This window comes from Poecile atricapillus, chromosome 3 (assembly GCF_030490865.1).
Source record: "Poecile atricapillus isolate bPoeAtr1 chromosome 3, bPoeAtr1.hap1, whole genome shotgun sequence".
Taxonomy (NCBI): domain Eukaryota; kingdom Metazoa; phylum Chordata; class Aves; order Passeriformes; family Paridae; genus Poecile; species Poecile atricapillus.
The window spans coordinates 45,657,790-45,670,484 of NC_081251.1; the positions used below are offsets into that span (position 1 = coordinate 45,657,790).

At 44.4% G+C, this 12,695-nt stretch overlaps 1 protein-coding gene across 7 annotated transcripts in view; it reads right to left on the minus strand.

The window, feature by feature from the left end:
* Positions 1-3,182: 3,182 nt before the first annotated feature.
* Positions 3,183-12,695, minus strand: part of SESN1 (sestrin 1) — a 78,019-nt gene continuing 68,506 nt past the window's right edge. For 6 of the 7 annotated variants that reach the window (XM_058836099.1, XM_058836103.1, XM_058836101.1 and 3 more), the window contains 9 exons: positions 12,615-12,680; positions 11,529-11,729; positions 10,443-10,625; positions 9,006-9,248; positions 7,616-7,763; positions 6,694-6,806; positions 6,264-6,454; positions 5,888-6,032; positions 3,183-4,300 (listed from right to left, as the gene is read on the minus strand). In XM_058836099.1, coding sequence (XP_058692082.1) covers positions 4,214-4,300; positions 5,888-6,032; positions 6,264-6,454; positions 6,694-6,806; positions 7,616-7,763; positions 9,006-9,248; positions 10,443-10,625; positions 11,529-11,729; positions 12,615-12,680 — 1,377 coding nt within the window. In that variant the 3' untranslated portion in view covers positions 3,183-4,213. Of the gene's footprint in view, positions 4,301-5,887; positions 6,033-6,263; positions 6,455-6,693; positions 6,807-7,615; positions 7,764-9,005; positions 9,249-10,442; positions 10,626-11,528; positions 11,730-12,209; positions 12,582-12,614; positions 12,681-12,695 lie in introns of those variants that run through there. The other variant, XM_058836105.1, reaches the window with a different exon arrangement.

The window sequence follows — 12,695 nt, forward strand, 5'->3', positions numbered from 1 at the left end:
AACTTCTGTGACAGAGTAACCAGATGCTGTTGGGGCATTTTCCTGTGTTCTTTCTCTCTTCAGATTGAACACTGTCGGTGGTCAGGGAAAGTCAACCCTCTTTCCTTGGGAGATCCCCCTTCCTTCTGACATTGGGTGCTAGGGTCTAGGCAGCTGGCCCAGCTGCTGCCTTGGTGCCTGTGGGATGTAGGTTCTCATCTTTTCTGAACTGGGACTTCACATCTTTAGGCAAAGCACCCATATCCCTGATGTCAGAGATTTTACCTTCTTTCAGTTGGTTCCACACTCCCAGGAGCTGCCTGTGTGCCTTTATTTCTCAGATTTTTTGGCCAGCTATCTCCTCTGAATCTGTGTCTTCATCTGTGGGGCCATAACAGGCCTCTTGCTCCCTTTTTCTCCTGACTGCTGCTGGCTTGTTTATTGCTCAGTTTTCATCCTTCCAGCATGTAAAAGTCCCTGCTTGTAGCCCATGGATTAGCTCCACAGGCACATCGCTGGCCTCGAGCATTAACAGCCCAGTTGGCCACAGTGAGCTTTATAGACCTGACCCATTTCTCTCTTTGCTGGCCTCAGATTACTAGGAACAAACTGCTGTGCCGGGGCTGCCGTGCTCCTGCGGGTCAGCAGCATCGCGCTGGGCCGTGCGCAGCCGGAGCAGCTGCAGGCCAGCAGTCCCAGGAGAGGCTGGGGGAATTTGTTGGGAGGCAGCGATTCAGAGCTCCCTCAGTGGCACCGTTCTCTCTACCTTTGGTAGTGCCCAGACCTCTGCTTCCAGGTGAGAAGAGGAAGCGAGGAGGTTGGGAAGTAGAGCCACAGTAGAAGGGCAGTGAGACGTTTTTCCTAGTTTAGATCCCTGCTTTTACAAGGAAAGGGAGATTTTGTGGTCCAGGTTTTGGGAGTGGTGAGGAGGAAACTGGTGAAAGTGAACATTTGCTCCATTCTTCGTGTCTCAGCAGCTCACGTTACTTTTGCCCAGCAAGGTTCAGCCCTGCCTTGGGAGCTAGTATGGTGGCAGCCTCTGTCACTGCAATCCACAAGGAGAGAAGTGCTCGGCATTCAGTGTGGTTTGGCTCCAACAACAGCTCTGCTCAGCTCAAAAATATCTCAATTATCAATCCCTTCTTTTGCCATTTTAATTTTAGCTGAAGGGAAGATAAATGGCTTCAATGTCCCATTTGTATCTGGGAGAAAAGAATGGATTTGCTTTGAGAGTATTAAAGGATGATGGGTAAGTAGTCCCTGTGGGGAAGAAACTGGCATTTGTTCCTGGCATTTGTGTCACAGCAAGACAGGCAAACACCCAGTTGTGCAGGACAGGGTGGGGGCACTGGAAAAGGCCCCCGTGGCCAAGCCCTGTCAGCAGGACTAACCAGAATTGACAAGGGCCGAGTCTGTCAGAAGGCAGCTGAAACTGATGGCTGGCTCAGGTCAAAGTTGTGCTTGGGAAATTAAAATTTGTTCAAATACAACACTAATTATGTCAGTACTGATCAAACTGTAACCAAGAGCCTGAAGCACTGTGTCAGCAGCACAGGGCAGAGCTGGGGATCCTGTGGCAGCCACCATGTGTGAGCTCTGGCCTTTGTGCAGGAAGAGGCATATTCAGAGGAGCTGGATTGAGAAAAGAGGGTGGCACAGGACTCTTGAGCACCCCTCCCATCGAGCCCTACCAGCCTCTGTTTTTCTCTGGTGAAAACCCTGTGAGTAGTAAGAAGCAGCCCCAGAATGCTGGATTTCAGGTGTCTTCTTATAGCATTGTTTACCATTTGGGTATCTCTGCCACAGACCTGTGCAGCAGCTCTCTCGTGTCCTGGAGCCCACTCCTGTTTCCCCCTTGGGAGAGCTGCCAGCACTGCAGCTGAGCTTCATGAGAGGCTGCTGCACTTCACAGGCTGGGCTGGGGCTCTGCTGGAGCTGCCCTGGAGTACTGGGCAGGGAGTTGGGATTGCCTGCAGGTAGTGGCTTGTGCTCTGATGGCAGCTGTGACCAGATGAAGCCATTCACACACAGATCTGCTGCAATGTTTACTGCTTGAAAAGCAAGAGGGCACTTGGATGCAGCTGGAGAGCATAGGGTGGGAATGGCCAGTTTAGGTTTCTTGGCAAAATTCATGTCTACCTTTGACTTCAGAAAGAGACTCTTCACAGACTGGAAAGGCAGAGCTCAGCTATACAATGCCCTCAAGACAGGAAAGTTTTGCTCTGCTTTTTGGAACATTAAAAATCCTGTATTTTCAGTTAAGAGGAAGCACCAGATGCTTCCTGTTAGTCACAATTTTTGACAGTTTATTAATCTTTCTCCCCTAGATCTTTTTAGATATTTTAGCTTCTGGGACTGTAAACTTTAAACTGTTTTCAGAAGGTTCTGTAGAAAGAGAAACCACTCTGAGCTCAGACCCAGGCCAGAGGACAGAAATTAAACTGATGCTGCTTGTGGGCTTGGGAAAATCCATTTCACAGAATCACAGAAAATTATAGAATCAGCTGAGTTGGAAAGGACCCATCAGTATCATCAAGTCCAGCTGCTGGCTCTGCACCACACACCCCAAGAAACACACTTTGTGCCTGAGAGCTTTGTCCAAATGGGTGAAAATATCCGCAGTACAGAAGAGGTGTCCCCACTACAGTTCGTGAACTTCTGTTTTTATACTTTTCCTCCCACCATTTTAGACTTGCTTAAAAAATTCATGTCTCTTCAATTTTACTGTGTTTGCTCAGATACTGTTCCAAACTTTTTAAATGGTCTCAGAACCAGTAAGAACAGAAGCTTAAAGTTAAACCACACAGAAACACTATGGATGCTAACTGTGAAACAGAAAAGCACGGTGCCTGTAGAAATTGCAGGCCACATAACTTTCTCAGTCTTGCCTGAGAAAGTGGCCTGGGAAATTATAAGGAGGAATTAAAACAATCTTCAGAGACAGAAAACAGCCTTGCAGGTGCTGTTTGTCTGTTCCTTGTTTTCTGGCAAGAGAAGGTTGAAGGGTGGTAAGCCCCAGTGACCAATGATAGTAATGTGTTATTTTACTAACCAATAAGAGTTTCTTTTCTGTACTTTCCACATATCGGTCTATAAAAAAGACCTGAAGCAATAAACTGAGAGAAATTCTCCTGATCGACTCCTGAAAGAGTCTGTGTCGTTCATCCCAGCCGTTCCTAATAAAGCGACAAAACACCAAGAGAAAAAGTTGTTACCTTTATTTCAAAAATACGTGTAATACTGACAAATTTAAAAAGCAATTCACACTCATACAAAAGTATTCATGTGTTCTCCAAAACCATTGTATATTAAACGTCAGCATTTTAATCACGTTTTGATTTACTAAAAATAGATGTTTTTTAGCCTAGTTATTTAAGCAACTGCAAAAATCATTAAGACCAGCGTTGGGCATGTAATACAGTAGGACTGTTTGGCAGTCTAGAACAACATTCCCACACCTTGTCCTAGCTCCTTTTTGGTTCATCCGTGAAAAGGAGGACAAGAAGCTACTCGACACTTTGTGTAGGTAGATCTCTAAGAAGCTCTGAGGACTCCAGCCCCCTTCTTTCCATAGGAAGACCATTGCACTTTGGAGCTCACAAAATAATGCTGAACAAACATCCTGTTTTTAAGGCTAAACTAGTTGAGAAAATTGACTGCTATCTTTCAAATTATCAGTGTGGACAGAGAGGTTTAGTTCTGATTAAACAGGCAATCTAAATAACAAGGCTTTTTTGAAACCACACACAATAAAGGCTCAGACAATAGCAGTGCTCACTTCCACTTCTAGCTCAACTGGAACAGCCTGGGTCTGTTCACTCCACCTGCACAAATAGCAGCATCAAGATTTTCTAAAATTATTCTCATAGGGAAAGCAAATGTCACCAAGTCCCAGTTCTTTTCGCGCTCTTGACTCCCGCAGCATTTGCCTTAACACAAGATCTATGTATCTATGGTTTGCTATATTGCCACAAGTTCAGAGAATGTCCCGGGCTGTCTAAAGCCAAAATACCATGAGCAGGCAGCACTTCTGCACAACCCTGTCTGTCAACTGCCAAGCGTTCGCTGCCCAGTGGCAGCAATGATATTCCAAACATGGAAACAGCTGAAACTAAAGGAGTTATGGCACAATGGGCATCTTAACTTATAGCTACTGTTGGTCCTGAGGCTTTGTATCTTCCTCTGCCACACTGCAGCTGCAGAACATTCCAACGTCGACAGGCAGCCAGAGACATCAGGTCATATAGCGAGTAATAGCTCTCAGAGCATAAAGTAGTTCGGCTTGCATCCGAGCTTCTACCAGAAGCAAATTTACATGGACCTTCAGGAGAGAGAAGAAGTTACGCTTTAGTCACCATGCTCACCACCATGTGCTGCAGCCAAAGGAAGCCTCGGGGCTGTAGGTGTTGTGCTGGTGCAGCAGCAGGGGAGCACTGCCCCTGTCACCACCCAGACCTTGCTGTGGAGCTCACTGAGGGCGCAGAGGAACCAGTGCCACACCTGGTACTGAGACACAGCACTGCACTGGCTGACAGGCACAGTTAGGCAGGGCCAGGGCCATGGGAAGAGGAAACCATCCTTTAGCAGACCAGCTGTTGTAGCTGGAAAAAACAGACAAGCTTTCAAGCACACAAACTTTTTTCAGCAGCACAATATGCACAGCTTGTTCAATTTTAATGATACTAGCGATTAAAGGCAGAAGGGCAGTGAGTACCTGTGGAGCAGAGATGGGTGCTAGCAAAGGCAGAGGTGATAGGGACATTTGCCTCTGGGGACTGAGAGAGAAACACACAGGCAGCTACCACCTGAACAACACAGAGTGCTTGGCCAAGGTGATGCACCAGAAAAACTCTCAAGTGTTGTAAACCTGCTGTCTCTGCTGAGACACAGGTGTTCAGTAGCTGCTGGAGGTAAGAATTTTAGTTCCCCAGATCATCTCCTCAATGCCTCTACTGCATTTCTTTGAGGATGAGATCAGAAACTTGGGTAGGGGGGAGGGTGTGAAAGTATTTTCTCACTGACAGCAGGTTGCTGTGAGTTTGCTCTGGCCTGTAAGGGTTGTGTGTGGTTTTATTTGCATGATCTTCGTGAGGATGTATGGTCGTTGCATTCAGTAATACTTACGTGAATGAGCCTTGGATTTTGATGGCTATGGAGATGCAAAGTTTTGGGCTTTAAAGAAGGATTTATGTGCTTGGAAAGCTCGTCCATCACAGCCTAACCAAAGCATAGGCAGTGTTGAACAATCTTACATCATTGTAGTTATAGGACCCTGCTTTAAGGGGTTTATCAAGAATTAGAGCCTCTAATCATATGAGCGTTAATTATTTCTGCATCTTTATGGTTCAGCATTGACTTAAGGCAAGGCCAAGAAATACCTTTCCAAAGAAAAACTGAAGAACATAAACTTAGTGATTCAATATCTGGGAGTTAACAGCAGGAAATGTGACTGGAAGGTGAAATTCAGACTGTAACCCAGCAGCAGAGCTTTTAGCCTTTAACAAAGGAACTACTTTGGGGCTATCCATGCCAGAAGGACTGGGGACTGGAAAGACCTTGGGCCAGCCAGAGAACTGTTCCAGGTCTGCTGCCAAGGGATGGATGGATCTTGCACCACTTCCTTGCCTCTCTGGGATACAGGCAGGCAGCTGAGGTGAAGCTGTACCATTCTCATGTCTAACCCCCTGTACTGCTCAGAGCTTGCCCAGTCCATGTCAGCTGTTAGCCAGCACACAGGCAGGAGGAAAGGGGAGATTATTTCAGCCTGGAAACATGACACTTCCCAACGACTTGACAGTGAGCAGAACCCCAGGAGCATCAGCTAAAGCTTAAGCTGTGTGGCTGTGTCTGTTAGGGAGACACTGATCTGGGGCCTGTGGCTATCCCTCAGCATGCACACCAACTGTACCTTCTCAGAGTGTTCAAACTGTCTCCAGAAGCTATCATACATTCTTTTTGTGGTCTTTTCAGGAGTGCAAACCACAGTCTTGATATAAACTTTAAAGCTGCGGTCCAACAACTGATTAATTTCACCATAGTCATAATCATCGTATCTGTTTGGAATTGAAAGAAAAACACTTTCATTTTTGAGCAGCAGTTGAAACACTTGCATTGTTATTACATTCCTGTGGCAAAACAAATTACTGGGTAAGTGTAGCACTAGCAGCTCTCCCCCATAAACAAAAATATGTTTAAAAATACATGCATGTTTGCTTAATAAATAGTTCTGGTTCAACCCGAGAAAGAAAAGCCAGTGTGTTTAGAACAAAACCAGTAAAACTGACCTTATTCCAAACATACAATGAATATAGTTCCAAATAGCTCGTCTTAGCATTGAGGTATCCACATCTTTGTGCATGGCCATTGTGTTGTACGTCAGATTATAAGCAATATGGAACTTCTCATCAAGTAGTTGTCCCACGTCTGGATAAAGACGATTAACTAAGGAATAGCCATGGTCTTCCCAGGAATAATCCTTAAAAAAAGTAAAAATGCAGAATAAAGCATTTCAGAAATGAACTTGTGAAGGCCCAGAGCTTTAATATAGTTACAAATCCCAGGGCAGATAATCCACTGGGGGTGGGAGATTGTTCATTTGCCAGCTTTAAGCCTCACCCACGGGGCAGTCAGAGCACAGCCATTTCCAGGTTTGGTATCTGGCACAACGAGCAGGTTGTTCCCTAAGCCTCCTGATGGCAGCCCCCAGCTTTTTACCTGAACACGGAAGGTGGGCACATGCATTCCGTGTCTGGAGAAGTCTTTGTAACCATAGCTGGTATCCTCAAAGTGACGAGACACATCTCTTGTTGCTGCAGACTCTTCATCTTCTGTTAATGTCAAACAGAATTTCACACAAATTGGAAAGAACAAATTGGAAATGTACGAGCAGAAGAATGGGTCTCTGTGCTTTTTAATCAAACACATTTTCACTGGACTACCGATACTAAGATTCTCTGGCATGGCTCTGTGACTGCAGCTACGGTGTTCAGAGGCAATTCCACGAAAAACACTCAGGTTTGTTCTTACAAACATATTTTTCTCCCTTCTGCTGTACTGCAGTCTTCACCCTATTCCCTGAATCTAGGGGATGTTTTCCCCCCTAACTCAAGAGGTCTGTAAAAATGTCAGGGGAGAAACCTGGGTTGGAACAAATACCTCATTAAAAGAGAGACTTCTGAGACTTCCACACGAAGTTTGTCTTAGAGGAAATTGTATTGAAGAGCCCATGACAACCCTAAACTTGCAATAGATTAAGTATTGTCTCTCAAGTCACCTGAAAAGTCACTTAAATAGCAAAGTGTGTCAAGTGTCTTGTATTTACAGTATCTTGCAAGATGCTTAAATCTCCTGTGAAACTTCTAAAACTCTTAAGAGAGACATTCTATTTTTTCTAGAGCTTTCTATTAAACACAAGGTCAGAGAGTGTTATGGTGCATCTGTGAGCAACCACAAATCTTGGCACTACTTTGCTTTTAAGTATTCCTGGAAGAAAACAAGGCACCCCTAATCTTGATTCCTTCAAAGGAATGGTATTGTTTGTGAGACATCTAATAGCACTTCTTTCCCCTTTTGCAGAAGTGGTCAAATAATTTGGAAAATTCTTAATAAATACATATACAGACTACATCTGCGCTACCTGAAGAACACACGAACATGCTTTCTCTCTTCTCTCTTTCAAAACGCGTGGCCATCTCTTCTTGGCTGGCTTCCTCTTCATCTCTGCACTCCTGCAGCTGCTTCATTTTCTCCATAAGAGCTTCAACTTCACAGACAGACTCTGTAGACTAAAAAGAAGAGAAAGACATTTTATTTTCATGCAACAGAAACTGACAATGATGGCAGAAACTGCCAAGCCAGAGACTTTAAACACAACTGAAGTCCTTTACATCTTTAAATACGGATTTTTCCAGGAACACAGTTTTTGAAAGAAACCTGTACTGACCCAATGGTTTACACTGAGTCATCATCTTTTCTCAATTAGATCCCTGGTAATTTTAGCATGATTTAAAAATCACAGCATTTTGGAACTAGTTGTTCTCACACTAAAATTAGTTTCTCTTAGTCTGAATGTTCAGCAATTGAAAAACAAGGAGCTGTAACAGAAATTCTGGTAGAGGAAGTAACAACAATTTACCACCCAACTGTGTTTTTCCTCTCCTCTGCTCACAGAGAAGAAACATTGAAGGAAAAAGGAAGGGTGAGTGTAAGTGCAGATTTAACAAAGCCTCAAAAGAAAGCCAAGATAATAATCTTTCACAAGAGCTGTCTTAACACCACAAGAATTCAGTAATAGATCTTGTGAACCTTCATCAGCACCAAATTAAAGTAAAATTAATTTATACAGTCCTGCCCCCTTCCTCCCTGCCTTTTGCAGTTTGCTCCTTCAGAGAGCCAGCAAGCTCCATCAAACAAATTTAAATGCCACCCACACCACTGCAGTAAAATATCACAGGCAAGGATCTTGCAGTGAGAACACCCTCATGGCTGTTCTTAAACCAACACTTAGTTCACATCATGCTTTTCACCAAGGGAAAACAAGTCCAGATCAGCATAACAGCTGCAGGCATGAAAGAGTGTTTTAAAGAGTCACAAAGTTGTGAATGATCTGTTAAGAATGATCTGTTGTGTGATGCACGACAAACACCTCAAGGCAGTAAAGTCAGAGCCTGGAATCAAAGGAAGAGCCAACTTTCCACTGCACATGGAAAAAAGCATTCCTGGCCACTGCTGCTCAGGACACGTGTCATGAACTAGCTGAGGCTGGGACTCATCTCAGTTCACCTTTATGAATGACAGGCAGAAAAAAAAGACAACAGAGATTGCGTCTCTGGAAAGTTTCTCCCTTTGGTAGCTTTTCCCAGCTTCCCAATACCATTTCAACTCCTCCTAAATGCATTTTCTCAATACCTACATCTGGATTAGACTCATCAATCCCACTCTCAAAGAATGGAAAGAGACAGGCACCCTCCACATACTGAGTTTACAAAGAAATTACTACTATTGGAAGAGATTGTGAAGACACTTACTGGAATACTTCCAGCTGGGCTGGCATGGATTTCATCCACCCCGTGGTAACCATTTGTTATATCACATATGCAATAGTTACTGACAGAGGGGGGCCTGAAGGTGTGACCCCCTTCACAGTCGATCTCTGGGCTGATCCCACAGCCAAACGTGAAGGAAGCAAGGGAGTGGTAGTGTGTAAGGAGAACGACTGCATGGATCAGCTCTGCCAGGGACCAGCTGTTCTCTTCAGTCTTCAAAAGTTGCTTTAAAAATAATGCAAGACAAAAGTATTAAAGTAATTCATTTGACCCCACTTTAATGCAGTTTATCAACACATTTCTTTGCCAGGTAAAATTATTTTTCCAACATCCAAACGTGCATCCTTAACTCTCCGCTGCCATTAGTGTGCTCAGTGACCTGTTACCAGGTGACCTGCCAGACACAGACCTGTGTGGTTAAGCCACAAAGAACACAGCTTCTCTCCCCTCTCTGTCCCAGGGCAATTGAGTGAGTTGGGGTTTCTCTTTTGCACCATGTGGTTTCTCTCGAGGCCATACTGACTTGCATTGAAATTCCACACCTCTGATGAAGATGCAACCACAACTGCTGCATGTTGGTTCAAATGGGCTTTACAGCATAAGAAAACTCAGGCAACTCCTTGCAGATCAGCTGTTGTAAAAACTTGGCACCCGGGCCAGGCTCCCTCCATCTTGTCCCTGTGGGTGGAATGCTCTAGATTCGACAAGAAGCTTCAAACCCCAACTTCCCCTTCAGGCAGGAAAGTGTGGGAGGTTTGGGGCCTTCTGGCAGAGCGTGTGCCCTCCCCCACAGCACAGCGTCCTGCCTCCAGCTGGACCTGCCACCACTTCTCACCAGGCCAGGCAGCACCAAGGAAGTCCCAGCACCCTCCTGCTCCTTGCTGTGGGCACAGAGGAGACCATAAGAAGCAGTCCCTTGGTGGTTTGTTGGTGCTGCAGTCCTGGCTGTCCTGTACCACCACCACTCCTGTGGGCAGCGCTGCCAGCCTGCTCCCTCCATCCCAGCCTGAAAACAGCATTTGAACTGGCAGCAAGCCAGACAAAAATGTGGTGGCCGGTGTTCTGCCTGACCTCTGGCAGCATCTCAGAAACACCCAGGAATTCTGGCTACTGAAAGCACAAAGCCTGGGGAGGGAGGTGCTCTCCTGAGCACATTGTCATTGCACCAACAGAATTCCAACATGACAGGGAAATTTCAGCGTGCTGCAAATTAAATTTGTTGCTCATTTAAGAACAGTTACGATCCTGTTAGTTTTACACAACATGTCACAAGTGATACTATATCATGCAGTGCTGCAGCACTGAAATCAAAGTCATTACCACAAAACATCTTTCACCCTGTCTGGCTCTGAACCTCAAGAATCTGTGAATGCTTTACTGAAAAAAGGGGACATTCACATTACTCCATGGAAGACCTACCTCGATATGTTCCTTGGTGATAAGCCAGGGTCGGTGAGCCAGCATTTTATTCAGTTCTCCTAAATTTTGCAATTTTTGAGGTGCATTTTCCAGACCATTCAACCATTTAGGGTCTCCACCAACATGAAGGAAGTCATTCACATGGAGGTTAACAAGGTAAGAGCACTGATGTCGTGCTGCAGCCTAGAAAGGAAAACAATGTGATGCAGAAAACAATTAGTACTTTATGACAAATATCATAAGCCATCGTTTCCTCAAAACGTCCAAGAATAAGACTTGCACTGATTCAAGACTCAGTTAAAAAAAGATTTTCAAGATGAACACATCAGCTTGTTTTGATTATTTTTCTCACAACATAAATATCCCTTGTTCATACACACCATCATTATACTGGCTACAGGTACAACATGCCTATATCCAGGGAGAAATAACAGGCATGGATTTATTACATGTCCTGAAGCAAGTAATCCATACTGCATCATACACCCCACGGGGGAAGAAGCTGTCTCTAGCTGCGTCTTTAACAGCAACAATCAAAAACAGGTTTTAGATTGCATATAGCAAGAGAGACTATGGGCAGCTTCTCAGCAAAGAAAGCCCTTTCTACATCAAATTAAGACACAGCCCAAAATTTTAATTCAGTGTCAGCAAGCAAAGATCACTGAACTGGCAGATTATAAATTAGAAATCAACCACTTTTGGCAGAAAACTTGCTTAGAATGTACACATTCAGAAATGCACAATGGGACCAACTATTGAGTTAGAGAGGGGTGTATGTGACAGGACACACACACAAGAACAAGCTTTCTTGAGAAACAGTTTCTGAGATTCTAAGGAAGCCAATAACAATTCTCTCATTTCTATAGCACACTTTTCCCCTTCTTCTCCAAGTCCTACCAAATCCATGAACATGAAATGCTGCTCTTCTGAAACCATCTGTAAAGCAGACATCAGCAAACCTACTCTGCTTTTCCCTTAGCTGCTGGTGAAATGCCTTTCCAGCTAGAAACTGCAAAACAGGTTAACAGCTGCTGTCAGACAGGACTTGAGCCGCGGCCAGCGTGGCCGTTTCTGCCTGGTGCGTACCATTATCCCGATGTAGTGCCGGTAATGGAGTGGGAGTGGGCCATCCATTTGCAGGAGATAGTGCTGAGTTTTTAGAAAGCTTTCAAGATACTGCGGGTGGAAAACCATCACCAAGGTGACGTTGTCCAGTCGGCCCAGCGTGGCGAAAGACTCTGCAAACAGCGTGTGCATTGTGGCGTCCTCCTTTCCCACCTGAATTGTCTGATTGGAGAGAAAGAGCAATGAGCAATATTGTCCAAGTACTACCAATAAAATAGCAAATAAATATATTACCACAGCACCCAGAGGCCCCAAGTGAAAGGAATTATACTATAAATCTATTAATGGTGTTAAATCAGTGCACATAAGGGACATTAAATCCCTGTAATACCTCTCATTTAGGAGATCACAAGTGGTTATATCAGCAAAAGGAGATTTTTGGCTTTAGTCTCTCTCTAATACAACACTGACTTCTCATTTTTAACTGTCTCACCTTCACTTTCTTGAATGCCCCAGGCTCATCTTAGTTTATTATAACTAAAAGCTAATTGAACCATCACTTTTACTAATGGAAAAAGAGGGAAAGAAGTAAAAAGCTAGGTAAGATGACAAGAGAGAAAAAAAAGGAAACTGAAAAAGACTAAAATTCCTAGAAAAACACAGACATATTACTAACTTTTCCTCTGCTCCCGATTCTCTTACCAGATGATCAGCAGAGAAGCAGCAGAAATGCTCATCCACAGCACTCTGAAGCTTCTCAGATTCTTCAGAGTGGTAGAGGCAGCTCAAGAAAAAGCAATCCCAGAGCAGAGGGGCAGGTACCTTGTGGACCAGTAGGAAATTACATCCGGATGTTCACAAGGAAACAGTATTGGGTTTCTCTCATGCTAGATAGCAGCATGGGAGGGGTCATAACTATTCCAAAGCTTCCCAAGGCTCTCACTGTTCTGTACACTAGAACTGTGGCCAAAGTCTCAGGACTGAATGTGATCACTACTGAAAATGTTTTGCAGTTCAGCAGCTGTCCTGAAACCAGTGTGGGCTACTACTAAAATGATGTTCCTTAAAAGCATGAAGTTCACTATGTACTTGACAACACTACCACACCTCTTTCTCAGGGATGAATCTGCTTGGTCCGTGTCCCAGTGGTCTAGGAATTCTTATTCCAAGTTCCTAGAAAAGAAAATT